The following is a 16,731-nucleotide window of genomic DNA, read 5'->3' on the forward strand; positions in this document are numbered from 1 at the left end:
TTTTTTTACGAAAAACAAAGAAATAAATGTAGAAAAAAAGACTGAAAAATAATCATGACTTAATGTAGTGCATGCCTGAAGATTTGAAGAAAATGTACAAGTCCTCAAAAAATTTGCATAAATTTCATTATTTTCCATAATGTAATGATAAAAATTAAACTGTCATATATTTTAGATTCATTGCACACCAACTGAAATATTTCAAGTCTTTTATTGTTTTAATACTGATGATTTTGGCATACTGCTCATGAAAACCCAAAATTCCTATCTCAAACAATTCGCATATTTCATCCGACCAATAAAAGAAAAATGTTTTAATACCAAAAAAGTCAACCTTCAAATAATAATTATGTTCAGTTATGCACTCAATACTTGGTCAGGAATCCTTTTGCAGCCTTCAATGCGGCGTGGCATGGAGGCAATCAGCCTGTGGCACTGCTGAGATGTTATGGAGGCCCAGGATGCTTTGATGGCCTTAAGCTCATCCAGAGTTTTGGGTCTTGCGTCTCTCAACTTTCTCTTCACAATATCCCACAGATTCTCTATGGGGTTCAGGTCAGGAGAGTTGGCAAGTCAACAGTAACACCATGGTCAGTAAACCATTTACCAGTGGTTTTAGCACTGTGAGCAGGTGCCAGTTTGTGCTGAAAAATGAAATCTTCATAAAGCTTTTCAGCAGATGGAGCATGAAGTGCTCCAAAATCTCCTGATAGCTGCTGCATTGACCCTGCCCTTGATAAAACACAGTGGACCAACACCAGCAGCTGACGTGGCTCCCCAGACCATCATTGCCTGGGTACTTGACACTGGACTTATGGCATTTCCTTCTCCTCAGTCTTCCTCCAGACTCTGGCACCTTGATTTCCGAATGACATGCAAAATTTGCTTTCATCCGAAAAAAGTACTTTGGACCACTGAGCAACAGTCCAGTGCTGCTTCTCTGTAGCCCAGGTCAGGAGCTTCTGCCGCCATTTCTGGTTCAAAAGTGGTTTGACCTGGGGAATGCAGCACCTGTAGCCCATTTCCTGCACATGCCTGAGCACGGTGGCTCTGGATGTTTCTACTCCAGACTCAGTCCACTGCTTCCTCAGGTCCCCCAAGGTCTGGAATTGGCCCTTCTCCACAGTCTTCCTCAGGGTCCGGTCACCTCTTCTCGTTGTGCAGCGTTTTCTGTCACACTTTTTCCCTTCCCACTGAGGTGCCTTGATACAACACTCTGGGAACAGCCTATTCGTTCAGAAATTTCTTTCTGTGTCTTACCCTCTTGCTTGAGGGCATCAATGATGACCTTCTGGACAGCAGTCAAGTCAGCAGTCTGACCCATGATTGTGGTTTTGAGTAATGAACCAGGCTGGGAGTTTTTAAAAGTCTCAGGAATCTTTTGCAGGTGTTTAGAGTTACTTCGTTGATTCAGATGATGAGGTTCATTGCTCGTTCAGAGAACCTTTTCATGATATGCTAATTTTTTGAGACAGGGATTTTGGGTTTTCATGAGCTGTATGCCAAAATCATCAGTATTGAAACAATAAAAGACCTGAAATATTTCAGTTGGTGTGCAATGAATCTAAAATATGACAGTTTAATTTTTATCATTACATTATGGAAAATAATGAACTTTATCACAATATGCAAATTTTTTTAGAATGATCTGTAATTCTGGCCAATTCTGCATTTCTAGCTTGCAATAAATTCAAGATGCATTGTGATGGTATGAGGTTTTTAAAAAATGATAGGTTATAAAAAATTTTAAAATCCTCCCTGAAGGCCTAGGAGCACAAAGATATTTAAGAACTGATGTTCTAAAAACGAGTAACTAAAGAAAATTATTTGTAAGAACACCGACATTAGCTCCAAACATACTGAATCACATTCACCTTGGAAATCCTGTTTTACAATTCCAGATTAAAACTAATTTAAATCACTTGCAAGACTAAATGATTGCTTATAATAGCAGGAAGGTTTTACTTTCTTCATGATACAAAAACGTCACCGAGCCTTTCTTATATTTCCACTGCTCATTTTTTAAAATGTTGCCTATCCAAACAATTTTTGTTTTTTTATTCACGGTTATTGTCTGTCTATGCAACCTCACGTTGCTCCTTTATTTTATTTTTGGGGGTTGATGATTTAAAATACCTCCAGACATATTTTTGTCCAAATAAAAGAGGTATTGAGGTTCATGTGACCTTTTACTTAGAAGAAGAGCAGTTCTTTTTTATGAAGCAGAGGTTCATGCTACCCCTTGCCTCCTACTTGTAAGTTATACATCACTTTTCTTTGTTTCAATTTTGGTCACTCCAACTAAAAATATTTTCATATCTGTGAGTATGTAAAGAAGCATGATAGATCATTTCGAGACAATTTTTTAAATATTTTATATGCTAAAACTGTGTTTTTTTTGTTTGTTGCCTCAGGGCAACATTGCACAGTTAGGGCCCTTTTGCTCAGACAATATTATTCTAATACGATGATATGCAATTGATTACAAAATAATTATCGCAGCCAATTTTTTTACTTTATTATTGACTAACAGCAACAGGAGATTGATGCCAGGTCATTTCATGGACAAAATGTGCATGGTTCATAAGTTGGGGTCATTCTTGATGAAAACATGAGGATCTACTGTCCAACCATTATTTCATTGTTTGTTTATCATCAAAACTGACTTCAGTCCCAAAGAGTGATAAACTGGTCATCAATAAACAAATGGCCCCATTCCAAGGCAGGCAAAGACTGAAGCAATACCTGCCAAACCCAAAAACACGAGTCTGCAGGGCACTTTGTATGGCTGGTGCAGATGGTGTTCCTTACAACCTTATATCTGGTAGATTTGGTGGCCGTGCAGCCACCAAATCTACCAGATATGGGAGCTGGTGGAAATGTTATTCTTTGCTTGGTTCAAATTCTAACAAAGAATCAGAACTACAAACTCTTTAAAGAAGAACCTGCACCCCTAACTATAGTGACTGATGTGAATCTGGTTGCTACAACCCATAGATAATCAAATAAACAGATGGTGATTCCCAGGTACGCCAATAATCAAGTGCCAAAAATGTGATATGCACTCTTTTTCCCATCAGCAAGAAATTCCTTCCTGATGTAAAAGACTGATTTCAACATCCTTAGTGATTCTAACTCCACCAAATATACACACGTACAAACACACAAATGTATGTTTTAGAAATTTGCTTAAATGTATGTTAGTTGGTCATTTTATATTTGAGTTGGAACCATGTCTGATTTATTTTTGTCAAAAAGTTTTTTTATGAATATAGTTTTTGTTTGATTTGTATTATATTTCTCATAATCACTGTAGAAAACTTGGCGTTCTAGACCCCTTGTAGCACAATGTTGCCCTGAGGCAACAAATCCAAATCCGGTTCCGGGAGGTGTCAGGGTCCAATTTTATGATTGATATGTAATTAAGGGCCAACAAGCTCCCAAAGAATGCAGGAAAATATTTTTTCCCCGACAAAATACAAAGTCATGCCATAGAGGGCTAGTAACCATTTAAAAGTTCAAAGCAAGGCAAACATGCTATGTAAATGAAAATGCAATGTATTGAAAGCAGTTGTAAGAGGCGCTGAAATTAAAGATAGTCATGAGCCCTTACCTGCTGTTTAATCTATGTGTTTCCTTACAGCATTTGTCCCGATACCCCAGAGAACACAGTCGAAGGACACATGTCATAATGCTAAAAACAATTAAAAGGAGACATGGCATCTGGAACAGACATTAATTTCTTGATGAAAGCTCCTGAAAATAGATAAAAATTATTAGTGAACAACTGCATGATTGACACTTAAAACCTCACATGTTCAGTGTATTTCTATTCTATGAACAAGATGCATTAAGATATTTTTTAATCTTAAGAAATCTTGCTTGACTAAATGATACAATTTTTGTCTAAAGAATGCATTGGCCCTATGAAAATATTGCTTGGCAGGGGGAGGGAAATGATTGCAGATGCAAAACAAACAGCCTGGATTTTTTTTCTCTGATCACAGTGAAAATGAGCAGTAGCAACTTTCTCAAGCCCAAGACAAAAGCCAAATTTTCTGGAGTAACAAAATTACCTAATTCAGCTGATACCCATACGTGAGGTAAACTTCCAAGGTGACATTTGAGTTTAATTAAATGCAAATAAAAGAAAGACAGCATATAATCTCTTTAGTTGTCTGCAGTTGCCAAAGTACAAGATTTAACAAGGTTGCTTTGAAGTCCTTTGCTTTGCTCTTTATCCTTTGGGCAAAATGTAATAGATCCAACATGTCATTCAGTATGTGTAAAATATCAGATTTGATAATATGACATATCTGGTTCAATAACCAGATATGTCAGAGCCACAGGGAAATTATTATGCATTGCTATAGGTGATGTAACCTTTGCCCCTGACACCACAACAGATTCCTTCCATATGCTGGCAGCTTTCTGTTATTCCAATGAATAATAGAAGGAATATTATGAAGTATCAGGCAGCTGCATGGCAAAAGACTTCAGTCATTTTTCATTCTTTACCGACCAGGAAAAGAGCCTTTCCTCTGTTGCAGAAGAAAAACAGATTCACTGAAAATCACCTCATTAATTTTAATGTCCAAGCTTCTAGCCGCAGCTATTAACAGTAGGTTAAACTGAAAAATCAAGGTTATGAATATTAGCCATTAGCATCAAGTTTGATGGAATAATTTGTCAGGTTTTGATGAACAAACACAATAATTATTCTTTTTATTTTTTATCTTTTTGACAGCAGATATAAGGGTTTTTGTTCTTTTTAAAATTCTGCATTAAATCAGGTCTTTCATAACGTAACGCTGCAAAGTAAAGAATATATTTTCCCACATCTTGAAGAGGTAAGATGTGTTTTCCAGGCACATCCCTCAGTTGTCATAATATGCTGTATATATCAAATATGACCTGAAGGAAATTTGATTGCCCAATTTAATGCCTTGAAATTGGGCTCCTGTCTCTTTAAGAAGCTCCTGCTCTTTCCAACACTCCCCCTTCAGCATATCATTTCAATAGTGTTTCTTATTAGTGCACTTACAGCTATTCTTTGGAGTCTTTAAATTATACGCAGTTTGCATGCTAAGTTCAACAGACTCGACAGGTTTTTGCTAATTTTCTGCCTGTTGTCAGGAATGATGTGATTTGACTTTCAATGGGATTCTTTCCAGGAAAATAAAGTAAGTTCCATGAGGTAACCTCTACATTCAGGGAAAGTAGCTGCATAGCCATGGTTCGACATCTTTTACACCATGTGTCACTTTTTTAAACCTTCATGTCTTTGTCCACAAATACTTCCCTCAATGGAGTCATCCACATTTACAAATGGCCTAATACAAAGAATACATGCTGCTGTTTATTTTGAACCGTAACTGCTGTTTTCACTCACATATGTAAATGTATTAAAGTTTGAGAACCACATCTGTGTTCATTCCAGACTTGGATCACGCCAAGTCTGCTGTTTCCTCTATTCTTTGTGAAATGACAAGTGAAAGGCAAAAATGAACAATGACGTGAAAGCAGAACCCCAAAGGCGCATTAAAAGGATTCATAGGCTCATCTGTTAGAGACTTAACACTGGAAGATTTTGCTCTTGTTTACGTGGTGCATATTTATGCAGACACAAATCACCAGGAGGAAAACATTGGCAATACAAGCTAAACACTTGTCAGCATGTTCACCAGTGGGTGTCCTGTATTTAACAGGGAAACAGACATCTGTGATCTTATGTTTTGTGTTTGCCTTGTGATCAATCTGTTTGCTTTTTTCATTTTGCAAAACTATGTAGAAGAAGCTTCATTTTGCTTTTAATCTTTTTTTGCGTGTGTGTTGTGTACAGATGTGTATCTAAATTTGCCGTTTTCAGCATTGTGGCCAGGTAGCAACAAGGTTTCAGGTTCCAATCCCTGCTGTAGTTGGAATATTTTCTCTTTCTGCACACATGAGCTTTCTCTGAGTAATTAAGTTACTCTTATAATTAAGTTACATCCACCTTATGTGGGCCACGCCACTCACCCACTGGCTACTTCAGTCACCATTCTCTCTCCGTGAGCCTGCATATTGCATAGAAAATGGATGGTTAGATAGTTCTGAGCTGTTAAATATTTTTCTTCTCGTAATTAAAAGTAACACACAAGGTCCACACAAAGTAAATCATCGCATGACTGAAGTTTTCAATATGGACTACATCTCAGTTTCAAAAAATGTCATTACTATTTGTTCCTTTATCTCCAAATATGTTTAATTTGCTGTAAATTCAGATATTTTGAGAACTTGCAGTGGGCCATGACTCCTACAAACTTTGAAAAGCTTCAAATCACAATTGCAAGGGTCAAACAGTATACAGCCAATACTTCTTGGCTGTATACTGCTTAACATGTATGACTCCTGTCTACATACAGTATGTATGAAAAGTCTTCTATTCATTTGATCTCTTGTTTATAAAAAAACATCATTCAGTTTTTTTGTTTTTTTTTTGTCCACATTACTAGTATAATATAAACAACTCTCAGTTTCAGTCTTTGTATTGTCTGTTCCATGCATAAAACCCCCCCTGCAAGAATACAGTAAGACGATTCAGTGATAAATAGACTATCACTCACTGACTGGAAGTTGAGCTGATATTTCTGGTAATTAAATATGAATACATAATTACTAATTATTCCTTATTTTACATACTTAAAACAATAATTCCAGGCAAAACGATGGACACAGCAATTGCATCTAATAATTAGCAAACGGTTTTTAATTGAGTCAGACCATTTCATTCACGTCTCAGGGACGGCAGTTAATTGTTGTCAATGACTCAATGAGAAAACAATTACTGGATGATGTTGTCACATTAAAGAATAAAATATGTTTTTCCAGATAGTGTAAGGTTTGAATTAAAACGAAGCAAAAATGACTCAGGGGATGAACGGCTAAATGATGTCAGTGTGTTCATGTTTACTTTCCTTTGTTCTATCACACACAGGGCTTTTCTAACAAGAAACAGATTTTACAGTTGTCTCAGACATGTAAACATGCTTTTGCACCGAGTTTCAACTCTGATATTTAGTTCAAAACATGAGACAGAGCCCATTCCAGGATCGTGTGATAATTGCACCCATGAGGGCAAAGGCTGTCTCAGTGATGTTTTGCATCTGTTTTTGTCACACATTTTGACAAATATTAACTCTGACTAAACTTTCAACAAATTGTTCAAAGAAATATTTCACATTTTTATTGTGTTTTTGGCCTTTGTTAAAAAATGTGAGGGAAACCCCTTAAAATACTTAGTTCAATGATATCTGAATAAAACAAAATAAATATGAATGCTTATTTACACTGGGTCCACAGCAGGGTGGGGCTGGACTTTTTTGTTTGTTTGTTTGTTTGTTTTGTTTTGCTGTTTGTTTGTGAGTTGCTGTTAATGTTATAGAAAAACATTAGGACCATATTGAAAGTAGACAAAAGTCAAACCTTCTGGGATTATGCTATTTTCATAAATGAGCTTAAATTGAATTCACTGGACAGCAGAATGGAAAAGACGTCATTATCTAAATATAGCACTCCAGGATGGGAAACTCATACCAACTGTAAAGCATGGAGGTGGGAGTGTTATGGTTTGGGAATGATTTCTTCCAGATAGGCAGTTCACCATCATAGAACTCACTAAAAATTGTATCATGTATCAAAGGCATCTTAAGGAGAACGTGAGTCCATCTGTGAAAAATTTAAGCTGAAGCAGAATTGGAAACTGCAACACGACAACAACTCAACACACACAAGTAAACAAGGGCTGGTTGAAATTTAAGAAATGAAAAGTTCAGGACAAAGTCAAAGCCCACACCTTTCTCCTTGATGGTCTGTCTAGTATACAGCCATTACTTCTTGTAGTGCCATACTTCTGCTATTTTTGGATGATAGATGGGCTGCTCTGGAATTTAGTTAAAGGAAACAGATTAAAAGGGTTGAATACATACACACACTGCAATTTTAGATATTAATAAAAAAAACATGAAAATCACATATCATTTTCCTTGGTCTATCACATAAATTCCTATTAAATGCTATTAAAATGTTCCCAAATCTTTTGAAGTTCAATAAATCTGGCTGTGATACGTTTATGACATAGTTTGCAGCCAGACTCCAGAAATGCTTCGTTTTTTTTTCTTTTTCATTATTATTTTTGCAAATATGAGAATTTATGACCGAACACAGTTCTTACTTTAACATAGGTCAGAAAATTCTTTAAAAAAAATTTTAATTTTTTTTTAAACAATTATCTGACCTGTAATTTAATGATTAATAGACATGTTTAAAAAACATGTCTACTATGAAGGTAACTTAAAGTTTATACTCATAAACTTTAAGTTACAATCATAACTTAAAGTTTATGATTGTAGTATGCTAACTTGTGAAAAAGTTAGAAGGATTTAAATACTTTGGGAAAAGTCCTACATGTTTTGTTAAAAGACTCAGCATCATCATACTGCTTGGTGTCACTGCCATCATTATTTCAATATGCAGGAAAAAACATCTAAGCATACAACACATTTTTATTTTATTATACATATATATGTATTTTATTCAACATAAAAAATATTATGGTGAATACACCAACTTGTTTCATTTGTACTTTTGCCTAAACCAAGGCATTAAACATATGCATCATCGTTCCAAAAGCATTCATTGTGTTTTTTAACAAAACAAGAAACATTTTTGAAACATTTCAAACATTTGTATTTCTGTAACAGCATGAATGTCTGCTTTAGATTTGCAGTCCTGTCCTAAAAATTAGACTCTTATCATCCCTGTAAACAACCATTAATCATCGTGACACATTCTGCATGCCTTTTGATCTGGAAATCATGGAATCTATCTGAGGGCTATCATTATTAATTCAAATTGGAGGTCAAGAAGACTGAAAGTACGAGTGAACCCTGATGAATTCCCAAGAGAGGGATATTGGAGGGAATCCAATGAAAAGAAATCATGTGGCTGAATAAATGTAATCAACACTAAAAAGCAGATGTGGTATGAAAATTATGTACAAAAGTGGTCTTTGTTTTCTTTTAGTTAATTAAACATGCAGGAGGATGCAAAGTATTCCTTCTGTACAAATGAATGTGGTGAGATATGGTGCTAAGGCGTGTTTGTGGCTAGAAAAAAAGCACATGGAAGTTACATCCAGTTGGATAAGCTTCACCCTGACCTTCAGACTATCCATTCCAGTGCTGCCCTCTGTCTTCTCAACAAGTAAAGCTGGTGTGCACAACACAGGTTATGTTTAGATTTCTACTTTAATGCCTGTTTTCTAAGTGAAGCAAATAGACGCCTGGATATTAATATTGAAACTTTGACTTGAGATTTATTTTTGAAATGTACTGTTTAAGTTTGAAAGTTATGTACATATTGTAAATAGTGTTGGGTTGTCACTACTGATATCTGGCAAGGCATAATGCAAATGTTAATTGTATCAATACTTTTACTATACAAAAATATGAATGTGAGGAGCTTTACTGCTGCCTGTAGGTGCCACTATTCATTTGATAATTTCCGTCAAATCAGTCATTTACAATGGCTTTTTGAGGAGCAGAACTGTGCCAAAGTGTTTGTTGCACTAGCTTTTCTCTGTTGTTTTAAGCACAATTAAAGAAGCTGGACCCGTGCGTTCCCAGTTACTCGTGTTTCCCTGGGCATATCTAGTTTTGTTGTGACAAATTTCAAAATGTCTCAAAAGAAAAGACGGGTTCAGAGTAGCTAGTCAAATGCAGTCGTGACTGTAAAGCAAAACAAAATTAAAGCAGAAAATCTCAGTTTCAGTTTACTCAAATCAAGTTAGATTTTCTTAGAATGTTTCAAAGAGCATGCAAAGCAGAGGGGGCAAGCCAAAACAGGATTTGGACGAGGTCAGAAAACGGGCAGAATAGAAACAGAGGGAAAGCAGAGGCTGTCAACAAATACCTGGCTTATATGCTCAGAGGTAAACCTGAGGCTGTCAACAGGTTTAACTCCACCAAGACAAGTGGCAGAACAGAAACTGCTTTCCTATACAAATCAAACTAGATACATGTACATTTTATTGCCTTAGATACGGTGTAATCTCGGAAGCATTTGTTTCCCTCCTCTCACGCAGTTCCTAATTTTTACTTGGCCTGTGCTGGGGAAAGGTAAAAAGCCATTAAGACTGATTAGGAACATTGATATAGGTTGCTGGGAGTTATGACAGATCAGATGATTCATCTGGCAGGAAATGCAGGGAAAGGGGGAGTGGAAGAAAAAGCAGAACGATTACCTTCAACAGGAGAATTGCCTCATCTTCAAAAGTACACATGTAGTCAACACTGTATGCCTAATAAACAATAAAAAAATGTTGTTTTGCTAATAGTTTTTTATTTTTAACTTTGTGCTAACTGTTAGCACTGTCTCTACAAAGTGTTGTTTATTTTCAACAGCATTTAATAATCATATTATACCCATCTACCTTTCTAATGGGTTTCCATGTCTCTAATGTTACAACCACATAATTGAATGTGTTTTGTTAGGATTTTATGCCAATTGTGCAGAATTCTGAAGTTGATAGATATGGATGTGACGTTTACTCTTTGTATCCCAATTAAACCTGGGAAAGCATGGTGTGCATTTGAATTAAATTCCCTTAACCCACTATTTTAGAGAAGCAGAACCAGCAGCAAGGTTTTCCAACAACAAACATCAGTAGATTGGAAATGTGATTGCTTCTGCCTTGAACAATAGCACAAACAGGCCAAATTGGGCAGAGAACATCTGTAAGGAACAAGTTTTTTTTTTAACGTGTCCTGTCCCGCAGTGTGGCTCTCAGAATTGTTGTCTGAATGCCAAGATGAATCTCAACAGACTTACTTTCACAGCCGGAGCTCTATGGTTTTCTCTCCACTTGCATTGTTAGAAATTGCATTGGGTTTATTTCAAATGTAAAGGACATACAGATTGAAGAGAAAGGGGACAAAAGCTTAAAGAAAAACAAGCAGATAAGATTAGAAGAAAGAACAGCTAGAGTACTAGTACTACAAAATGTATAGTGATAATCGCAGCCAATCAGAAAATAGCTAAATCACCTGTGGGAGCATCTGTACATATGAGAGAAAGAGAGGATGCTTGTGTCTATAAGGTTTCTCCATAAGAATGTTCGATAGAAGGTGTGAGGAGCCATAAACCCGTCCCTGGTACACAAAGCAGACATGGGGGAGATCGGAGCCCCAGGCCTCCATAGGCCTATGAGGTTTTAGGCACATTTTACCACATTCATATGCTTCCAGACCGGTTCTGCTCCAATGCAGCACATCTTCCTTTAAATTGGTAACTTCTACATGTTGCAGTAAAGCAACATGGTACTCCAAATTCTGCTCTCTAATCCTCAAATGCTCAATCATTAATACATCAGGCTATTTACCTCTGAATTCCTTCATTATTAATTATTAAGATCAAATCAGTCAAATCTGTTAATTACTGAAAGCTTAGTCCCCAGGGTGAATGAATCACTTTGATGATTTTAAACCTTAAAGAGTAACAAAAAAAAATAACTTTTGAAAAATGTAAAGGAGCGAATACTCTTTTACAGCACTGTGGGTCACAAATACCACAAGAAAATGCTCTTCCTGGTATTGCACAATGATGTGTTAATAAGGCTCCAGTCACCAGTCACTACCTTCCTTTATTTCTTGCATTACTCATCACATCCCCAAGTCAAGAGTAAAATCTTTTTGCACAACATTTACCAGCAATGATGAGCGTAATATATATATTTTTTTGATTAGTCAGTTTTCCAGGTAAACACCCCAATAAGAATTGAAAAAAGAAGCTTGGATCAGGTGAAAACTGGTTTTCTGGGTGTTTATGAAGGTTTATGTTTTATGTTGAGCAACAAGTTAAAAGACCCGCATTTCCATTTCAAGAGAAGGTGGGGAAAAACGTCTGCAGCGGTTTCAGCTTTCATTGTTCTAAGTATCAGGTGTACTTTGAACAGGCTTGTGTTTGGCTAAAACTACTCCTGCGCAGGATGGGTGGGGTGAAGGGATGTGTGTCTGAGCAGACAAGGTGAAGTCTCCTGTTCGGATTCATGCTCAGGCAAAGAGCGGACTTGAATGGAATCCTGTCGCTGTGACTCTGTACGGTATACTCAGGGATATTTGACTCTTTGGAAATAACAGCTTGGAAAACTTGTGAGTATACAATGGAGACAAGCAGTGACACCACAAAAATTCTTGGAAAGGGTCTGGAATACCTTCGGAAGCAAATGGAACGGGAAGGTGAGACAAAGGGACGTATGAGTGCCGTGGAAAGGCTTGCTGCGAGTAAACCAAAGTACGTCAAAAGTCAGCAAGTGGTCAACTCTACCCAGGAGCCAGTGATCAGTCTTGGTTCAGCATCTTTGAGTAGCACCGGGTCTTCAAGCCAAAGCATAAACCGCAATGGAAATCTTGTCTCTGGGAGTACCTCACCAGTGAATAAAGATGTTCCACAACTCTGTTTACCGGGACAACAACATCGGCCCACTGTCAAAAAAAGACCAGACTCTATTCTGCTTTACAGGCAGAAATGTGACTTACTTCGAGGATCAGCACTCAAGAACCGAAGGCACCCCATAACTAGAAAGCCGCCACTCAATTCTGGGGATAAACATGTTCTGGCTGCTGACAGGGAATGTGATCATGAAGGCAGCGAGGAAAAAATCAGCACACCTGAAGGAAAAGCAAAGGAATGTAGCATCGGTGTAGTTATTTCTCAGTTGGACAACAAGTCTAATGGAGCAACAGAGGAAAACAGCGAAAAGCCAACAGCTGGTGGTCTTCTTGCAGTTCCTGACATTGAGAGGACGACTGGCAAGGGAGTGAGCCGTTCCCACTCGGATATCAGCTCCAGATACTCTAAAAACTTTGCAGACTTTGATGCATTTTTCAAGTACTGCGGCCTGGACGGTGAGATGATTGAGACCTTGGGGAGGGAGAACTTCTCGGCACGCTCTGAAGAGATTGTGATAAACATTAGGAGCGTCAGCATCTCCACATCCGACGATGGTTTCTCAAGAGATAGCGGTGACAGCGATGGGCTTCTTCAGGACGAGCTGCACAAAAAAATACAGCAAGGCACGTCGGTAATTGAGCGCAATGCGCGTATCATCAAGTGGCTGTACAGCTGCAAAAATGCTTCGGATGCTGGAAAGACGTTACGGGACCTTGACTGAATGTTACATAAAAGTTACAGATTTTTTTGGTGGAACCTAATATGATTGTGACTGACTTCCAGTTCTTGCATTCCGGACAGTAAATATCACCAACTGATGGATTCAAGATTGTGGCAACATGTGTTGCTGCCACGTTGTCCAAAATTGTATCTTGAGCACAATGTGACTGACGTATGTGAAAACGTATAAGAAGTTGGAGATGTTGTTGTACAAACTTTTTTTCTGTCTTGAGATTAACTCAACTGACAATTTTGCAAATTATAGCTATATTGAACAGTTGTGAAAATGCCTTTATCATACCACTTGGAAGAATTGTGGTAGAGAGTATAGGGCTAAAAGTCCACTAAGCTCAGCTGTGGTTTAGAGTAATTACCGTGTACCTTGTCATAATCTTCTAATAAACCACATTATGCATTTAAAATATGTGTGAAGTTTTGACAAACTGTAGTGCATACCCTCAAATGGAATTTCATTCTAACAATCATATATTTTAGTATTAAATTTGAAGTATTACTATGTCATTTATCCTCAAAACTAGTTCAATTTTTTTCCACCAATGTTTTAAAAAACTAATGGTATTGTGAATTGGTATGAGTAATTACATAAAGATGAAAGGCTTTTTGGATTTGTGATTTTTGTTGGACACATCTGTGGATCATGTTCATAATTTGTGGATTTTTCAGATTACCTCAAACATGAAAGGGGACTCAAATAACAGTTTACGTAGCGTGCCTTTAAGGTTCATAGTCTGATGAGTGCACTCCTCATTCTTCCTCGGGTGAAAGGTATGCAGTCAATCCTGCACACACACAGACAAAAGAAATACAAATAATGTCAGTCTGTAAGACAAGCTGCTTTCTTACATGTCACTTAAGTAGCAGCAATTAATAAGAGAGTGAAAAAAAAACAGGAAAGAAGTGATCATTTCCCCAGACAAGCTGTCAGCTGGACCTTTAAGATCTGGGTGAGAAGAATGTGGCTGGTAATCTGATGGGCTTATGTCCAGTGACCCGTTGAAACTATCTCTACTTACCTCCCAGTTTTCGCCTGCTTTGTCTCTTCAACACACACCCCATTTTCTGAATCCTTTCCAAATTTGCTCCAGTTAGTTTGACCCTCAGAGAGTGTAATTGAAGATGAAAAAAAACATAACATATTGACTAGGGGCTCAAGCAACATTAACCCACAGTTTTTTCTATTAATTTGGAAAGTTATGACACTAATATTTTATGGACATGAAAGTAGGTTCTAACTACTTCACAATTGTAAAAATATATTTCACTAACTTGGAAGGTGTGCCATAACAAATCACTTCCTGCCATCTCTACTTGTCAGCTGCCAGGTCTTAAAGTTGGTTGAAAAACTGATCCATTAATACCTTAGTGGCATTATGATTTTTACAACGTCCTGACTTTAACATAACTCAAATCAAAGTTAAACCACCATTCCTTAAACTTTTTATCCAGAATGTGTGACATTCAAACAAAGCAATTAATTACTTAGTTTCCAACTAGTGTGCTACATGTGATTTAAAAAATCCATTAATGATACAATAGAATAATCGACCTTGTTGGTGGCAGCAAGTATCTGTCTGTTTTATAAAAATTAACAAAACTAACTTTAGGTTTAATTTATTACTATAGTAACACATGGTATTGTAAATTGTTATTTATTCCTGAGAAAATCTGCTGTCTTAGAAAGATTTACAACTCGCATCTGATGACATCACATAGGGCATAAAGCAATATCTCATGCAAACCTCTTTTGAGGATGACCATTATTTATTGTTTTTCCCCATCTTTTTTTCCATGCTTTAAAGAAATCTCCTTTGTAAAAATTTACTTGTATTCCAAGCACCTGCAGCAAAATATTGTAGCCATATGTGGGAGTAGACTTCAATGCTTCATAAGCGACATCAGCATCTATAAGAAGTCATTTGTCTACCACTGTGTTTACAAATTGTCAAGCTGATCAGCTTGATTCTTGTACATATTGTGATGTTGGCAAGCCAAATAAGATTCCATGTGCTTTTAAAGAACTTATTGCAAAATCAGTTCTTTATTGCAAAATCAGTGGGCATAGTAAAACACTACTGTATATCTTTGAAATATAATTGAGATCCTGATCATTTTTATCATATGTGGCAACCAACTACAAAAGATTGTTTAGATTCAAAAGGAGGGCTGGTCTACCTTAATATAATTGCTTATCTGAGCAATAGATTTTCCATAGGGAGTGTCTTCTAACCTCATTCCTGATTTGTGAGAACCATGAAACAAACAGTGGATTACAATCTTCCTGAACTGGCCTGCAATTTTTCAATTGAGTCTGAAAATACCCTAACAATAAAAACCATCATCTTACCATAATACTGCTGCTCCCATGTTTCAATATGTGGGGTGATGTGCGATTATTCTTTTCTTTCACACATAAGAAAATGGTCCAAAACGTTGTTCTGGACCGAGAGAGAAAACCTTTTCCTCATAGCTGCTTTTTCTTCTATATTACTTTTTAAAAGTTTAAGTGAGATTTTTTTTATGTCTTTCTTCTTGTCGCACTTCCATGACGGCTGTTTTCTGGAGTGGAAAATAAACAGCTGGGGCTTTTTATGTTAAGGCTGTGGGGTTGCAGGTCCTACAGACTTATGGGTCTCTTGGCTACTTTTCTGATTTATGCTCTATGTCAGTTAAGGATGAGGGCCATGTCTTGGTAGGATTAGAGCTGTCCTGTTATGTTCCTGTTATGTTTTCATTTTCAGATTATTGATTGAACTCTGTTTTGTCATGTGTTGCCTGAACCTTCTTTGAAGCTCTCTACAATGTTATCCTTGCCCTGGTGGTTGAACTCCCTGGTCTTCAAGATGTTGTTTATTTACTGATGTTCTCTAATTAATTTCTGAGCCCTTCGTGAAACTATGTAAAAGGAGAAATTTTACATAGGTGGACTAGTTTACTTGTTAGGTACTTTCAGATGGCAGTTGGTATAGCTGTGTTTTGTTTTTTTAGGATGTTAGGGTAAAAGAAAGTAAAAATACAAGAACACCAAGGTTTTTTTTCATTGTTTTTTCCTCATCATTATAAATTACCAATAAAACACATTCAAGACTGTGTTGTAACATGAGATAGTATGATAAAGTCAGAGGGAAGGGATTTTTTTTAATGCAATCTGTGATTCTGAAGACAGACATACTGTCTTTTAATTACATGTGGAAAAATATTAATGCATAAATAAAGGTCTTTTATCATAGATGACAATGTAGACGTTCACTACATTAGGAGAATTAAACCCTTGCTGTTAAATAAAAAGTACAAAATAAGATGGAAAATATTGGAGTTCTAATGCACATGAAAGATTGCACAGATGTTGCCTTACCACATCACGCACTTAGTTGTCCGATTGTCCTGTCCCCATCCCCCCATCTGCAAAATAAAAACAGAAGTACATGTGCGCAGTCCTCAGTCACGTGTAGGAGAAAAACCCCAGCAAAACACGGGATTAAAAAAAGGCAATGATTGACACCG

General features: G+C 36.9%; 1 protein-coding gene and 1 long non-coding RNA gene across 2 annotated transcripts; one reads left to right on the plus strand and one right to left on the minus strand.

Moving 5' to 3' along the window:
* Positions 1-3,919: 3,919 nt before the first annotated feature.
* On the minus strand, positions 3,920-16,695 carry LOC108165740 (uncharacterized). Its single transcript, XR_014085511.1, has 3 exons — positions 16,583-16,695; positions 10,283-10,339; positions 3,920-10,147 (listed from the first exon to the last, which is right to left on the minus strand). It is a non-coding gene; the product is annotated as an uncharacterized LOC108165740 (long non-coding RNA).
* On the plus strand, positions 11,586-13,631 carry fam110c (family with sequence similarity 110 member C). Its single transcript, XM_017302056.2, has one exon. The coding sequence runs from the start codon at positions 12,200-12,202 to the stop codon at positions 13,208-13,210; it is 1,011 nt and encodes a 336-aa protein (XP_017157545.1). The 5' UTR covers positions 11,586-12,199; the 3' UTR covers positions 13,211-13,631.
* Positions 16,696-16,731: the final 36 nt, after the last annotated feature.

This window comes from Poecilia reticulata, chromosome 21 (assembly GCF_904066995.2).
Source record: "Poecilia reticulata chromosome 21, P_reticulata-male-v2, whole genome shotgun sequence".
NCBI classification, from domain to species: domain Eukaryota; kingdom Metazoa; phylum Chordata; class Actinopteri; order Cyprinodontiformes; family Poeciliidae; genus Poecilia; species Poecilia reticulata.